The sequence below is a fragment of the Paramormyrops kingsleyae genome, chromosome 8 (genome assembly GCF_048594095.1).
Source record: "Paramormyrops kingsleyae isolate MSU_618 chromosome 8, PKINGS_0.4, whole genome shotgun sequence".
NCBI classification, from domain to species: Eukaryota; Metazoa; Chordata; class Actinopteri; order Osteoglossiformes; family Mormyridae; genus Paramormyrops; species Paramormyrops kingsleyae.
In genome coordinates this window covers 26,423,067-26,427,365 of record NC_132804.1, presented here as the reverse complement: position 1 = coordinate 26,427,365, position 4,299 = coordinate 26,423,067, and the positions used below count along the sequence as shown (strand labels likewise).

The following is a 4,299-nucleotide window of genomic DNA, read 5'->3' as shown; positions in this document are numbered from 1 at the left end:
GTACAGGAAAAATAGTGTTACATATTTATGCAACCAATGTAATGTAAGCCGTTGCGTTGTCTATGTGGCTTCAGAACCAACTTATTTGTTATAATTTTACAGTACCATAGCAGTACATATTACTATTCTTGTAAATCAATATCCACATGTATACAGTACTTTATAAAGTCCCGGTGAAACAAAACCTTGAACTGGAATCTCCTGCTTAATAGACTCGTTTACCATTAACTAAGATATAGCGGGTGGATTCAGGCAAGGCTGCGCACCTGCGCTCGGCACAAACGGGACACGGTTCGTCCTGCTCATGACGTCGACATGCTAATTAGGGAAAGCAGAACAATATCGGCGTGTAAAATCGCAGTTCACGTTTTCAGGACTGATAAGCCAGTCGATTGACAGTTTGGCACGGCGACAAGTGAAAACGTTCCATGATAAGATGCTGGCACGGCTCCTGGGGCAATCCAGGGAGGGGCAAAAGGTGTACGGGACACTATATAAGTCAGAGCTGACGATCGGTCCTGCATTCAGGTAAATACCGCCCCTCGATTTACTACTTTCGTTTGTTTCATTCGCATTCCGCTTGTGTGGCCGCGCCCGGTGTGGCTGTCTCCTCCACAGTAGCAGCATTCGTGTCTGATTTCCCTGACTCCAGGTAGGTATTTATGGGGAGTTGCGACGCTTCCCTCGGGTGTGAGGTGTAGCAGTGGCGTGTGTCCGCCTACCTGATCATTAAATTTTAATTATCGAAATAAACCGTCTTCGCTGGCTTTTAAATACCATTCATTAATCTATCGCTGGAAATGCGTACGGTAGAGCAGTGATAAGATTACGGTTAGTATTAACGTGTTGAATATCTCTTCCAGATCTTGTGTTCAAGTATGGCAGTGACGGTAGGTAATTTTAATTAATACTAATGTGAAGTATTAAGAGTGACATTAAAATGACATTTTGTTAGCTGACACAATAGGCTCAGTACTGTTGTATTACAGAGGGATATTTGGTGTGAACAGGTTGCAGAGGTTATGCATGTGCATGGGAGATGCTACACTAAGCACGTGACACAAGCACAACAAGCCACATCAATGAAAATAAATATCATGCAGTTGCATCGTTAGAGATGACTGGATGGGGGACTGAGTCTTCACTAGGGGGTGCTGATGGCAAACTTTTATATATCGGCCTAATACAAAAAGCTGTTCATGACTGCCTAATTAGATTACTAATTAGAGGACTGATTGGCTGAAGAGTCCTCACACCTGGGTTTGAACAGCTGACTTACAGGTTATCCCAAAAACCTGCAAACACACCGGCCCTTTGCGGATAAGATTGGACACCCCTGACTTAAGCCAATAAGTACACATTTATTTGGGAGGCTTAGAAACATTTTAGGGGAGCTAAAACCTGCCTAAAATAGGCCTAACGACACCTCTGATGTCGTGGTCCTTGAAGAGCAGCCGAGGATGCATGTTACAGTTGTTGAACGTGTTCATCCTCAGCCACAGATTCTAATAAAACTTATCAGATTCAGTACCATCATGACTTTGACCCTCAGGACCGGACCTCTCCCACCTGCACGCAGTTGGACTTAGACTTGATTGAGGAGTACCTCCGGGAGAACCAAGGAGAGGTCCTGAAGGCTGAGGAAGAGCCACCATCCACCAGTCGGGGAACAGAGGACCATCTTAATCTCAGAGGTAAGGGTGACATACAGTATTGGGATCTTGACCATTCAAAGACTGTTGAAACGAAAGATGGACATGACATGAAATACACTAAGAAACACACAAATGTCATTCCCAAATAACACCCATGTTTGTGTCCTGCTCGTTCCATGTACAGAAAGCGCTTGGCTGGGACAGGTTAACTTTGAGTGGACCTTCAGTCCAATCCCCCAGTGGACAAAGGAAGAACAGCTTGTCAGTGGTGTCAGTATTGAGGGAATGAGTCCAGTGGATACAAGGAACCAGTACCAGCGACGGGACCTGCCTGACTGTGTAAATACCTCAACTATAACATGCGCCACTGTTTTCTTCATGGTTAACCACAGGAATGTTTTTATTGGTCACTTGGAATACTCTTTGGGGCATAGTTCTCTTATAAGTGTGATGTAGGTGAATTTCCCTTTGTTTTTGTTTTTACTGGGCTACTATGCTACTGTATTTTCTGACTTTATGTTTATCACTGACTGTGCCACTCATATATATTGTATTTGAGTAAAAGTGACTTCGTAGTTCTATGCAATCGAGATGTGCTCACATTGCATATGAGCATTTGCGTGCCTGTTCTCCTCATGGGGGGGCGACTGTTTCATTTCACTTCATTTGACCTGATCAGCAGGTGCCGCTGACCAGATCCACATCGCTGGGGAGTCTCTTGTCCTGCAGCAGCAGCTCAAACAGTGACAGCGAGAGCCAGTCCGCCAGTCTGGGCTGGGACGGTGCCTCGGCCTCACCATGTGCGGACCCCGTGTGTGGCAGCCCGCCTCACGCGCCCATGGCAGGTAACCAGCATGGCCAGGGGCGCCAGTCACGTGATCTGAGCTTCATGCAATCAAAAGTCCCTCGTGGGCAGTTTCAGGGTCGTTGGTCCACAGACGGTGTTTGCTGGTGGTACACGTCCACGTTTGTGACCGCTTACATCTGGCACAAATTTTCATTAGGCTACTGTTATTTTAACATTTTCCATATTCTCACTATTCATCATTAAAACCAAATTATACAAAAGAATATGGCAAGATTACAAATCTAGGGTCCTTGTTTCTTACCCTGTACTTTGAGCACTGCTACTAGTTTATAAACTTTATTTAGCAGATGCTTTCGTCCAAAAGACCAGTAAACAGTTGTAGTTAAGGGCCTTTCCTAACTGTGACTTTACTCTTAATTTGGGTTTTGGTGATTCTTCTTCTCATGTGTAGTTCTGACCCACGTAGCTTCACACGGCCCTCTGCCAATCACACACGTGCCTCATGCTAGCCTTATTGTTGCTAACACTCTATTGCCAGTTGCAGTTACTTGTCACTGAATGAGGCTAGCATTACCATTCAAAAAACCCCAGTCATCCTAAGTGCCTTGTTAGCATACTCACACCAATGAGTATAATGGCATTACCATTCCCAGACACGCCCCCATCTCCTCACAGGTCGGAAGAAGGAGCGGCTCTTCCAGTTCCTATATGAGATGCTACAGGACCCAGGGATGCGTAATTGCATCTGGTGGGTGCACTCTGAAGACGGCACCTTCCAGTTCTCCTCCCAGAACAAAGAACTACTGGCCTACCTGTGGGGCTGGCGCAAGGGCAACCGCAAGACCATGACCTACCAGAAGATGGCGCGTGCCTTGCGCAACTACGCCCACACCGGCAAGATATGCAAGGTGAAGAGGAAACTGACATATCGGTTCGACAAGGACACGCTCAGTAGCCTGGGACACAGCATTCAGTCCTCACCTCTGTGAGGTCACATGACAGCTGTGACGTCATTGTTCAGAAGCTGAATACTACGTATTTGCAGAATGAGACAGCCGCCACAGATTTTTTACTATAATGATCTGGTCTGAGATCAGTTAGTTGATAGTTTAACTTTACAGACTTACTTTACATTAATAAAGTCATTGTGTATTTGATGCCAATTGATTTTGAAACAAATGTATAAATCTGAGGATTGTCTTATGTAATACTTAATAAGTAGCTGTTCCTTTCCCCATGGGACTCGTTTTCTGTGAGGAATATAAATATTGTGTCACTATATTGTGCCCCTTACTGCATTTGATTGTTACCATCTTTACATATGCCGTTCGGAATATGCCTTAAATGAAACGGAACAGTGGAAACTGTATAAAATTTTTCAGTGGAAACTAATGCTTCTTCTTCATGAATCTACCTGTTATTGTGGTCCTAAGTGATGTTGATTCGGTTTCCATTACAGCCACCATCCATCCATTTTATAACCTCTAATCTAGGTCAGGGTCATGGGAGGGGCAATTAGCCTAATAGCATGTCTCAGGGGTTTGAGAGGAAACCCAACCAACATGGGGAGACCAAGCTCCTCACACTCAGAGTGAGGTGTAGAGTCACCAGTAACATTAAAGCCAAAGAGTCATACAAAGTCAGTTATGCAACTGTCTTTTTTCCTTGGAGAGATTGGGTGAAGGCTGGACTCAGTCCTGGACTATCGAATTCAATGGATTTCCCAGTTCAGGGAATGTCAATCTTCTCGCCTTTGTTCTTTGTCTTTCAGAGCTTTGGTGTCACCTTCACTTTCATGTGTTGCATCACTGTACTGACTAATATCTGCATATTTTT

The 4,299-nt window shown here is 44.7% G+C and overlaps 1 protein-coding gene across 3 annotated transcripts; it reads left to right on the top strand.

The window, feature by feature from the left end:
* The first annotated feature begins 316 nt into the window (after nucleotides 1-316).
* Nucleotides 317-3,851, top strand: LOC111837501 (uncharacterized). 3 transcript variants are annotated; one of them, XM_023799631.2, is made up of 6 exons: nucleotides 317-652; nucleotides 864-890; nucleotides 1,553-1,694; nucleotides 1,840-1,994; nucleotides 2,338-2,500; nucleotides 3,139-3,851. In XM_023799631.2, the coding sequence occupies exons 2-6, from the start codon at nucleotides 879-881 to the stop codon at nucleotides 3,450-3,452; spliced, it is 786 nt and encodes a 261-aa protein (XP_023655399.1). In that variant the 5' UTR covers nucleotides 317-652; nucleotides 864-878; the 3' UTR covers nucleotides 3,453-3,851. The 3 variants fall into 3 exon arrangements, with proteins under 3 accessions (XP_023655399.1, XP_023655398.1, XP_023655397.1); XM_023799630.2 differs by having other exon boundaries at nucleotides 320-528; nucleotides 2,335-2,500; XM_023799629.2 differs by having other exon boundaries at nucleotides 321-652; nucleotides 2,335-2,500.
* The last annotated feature ends 448 nt before the right edge of the window (nucleotides 3,852-4,299 follow it).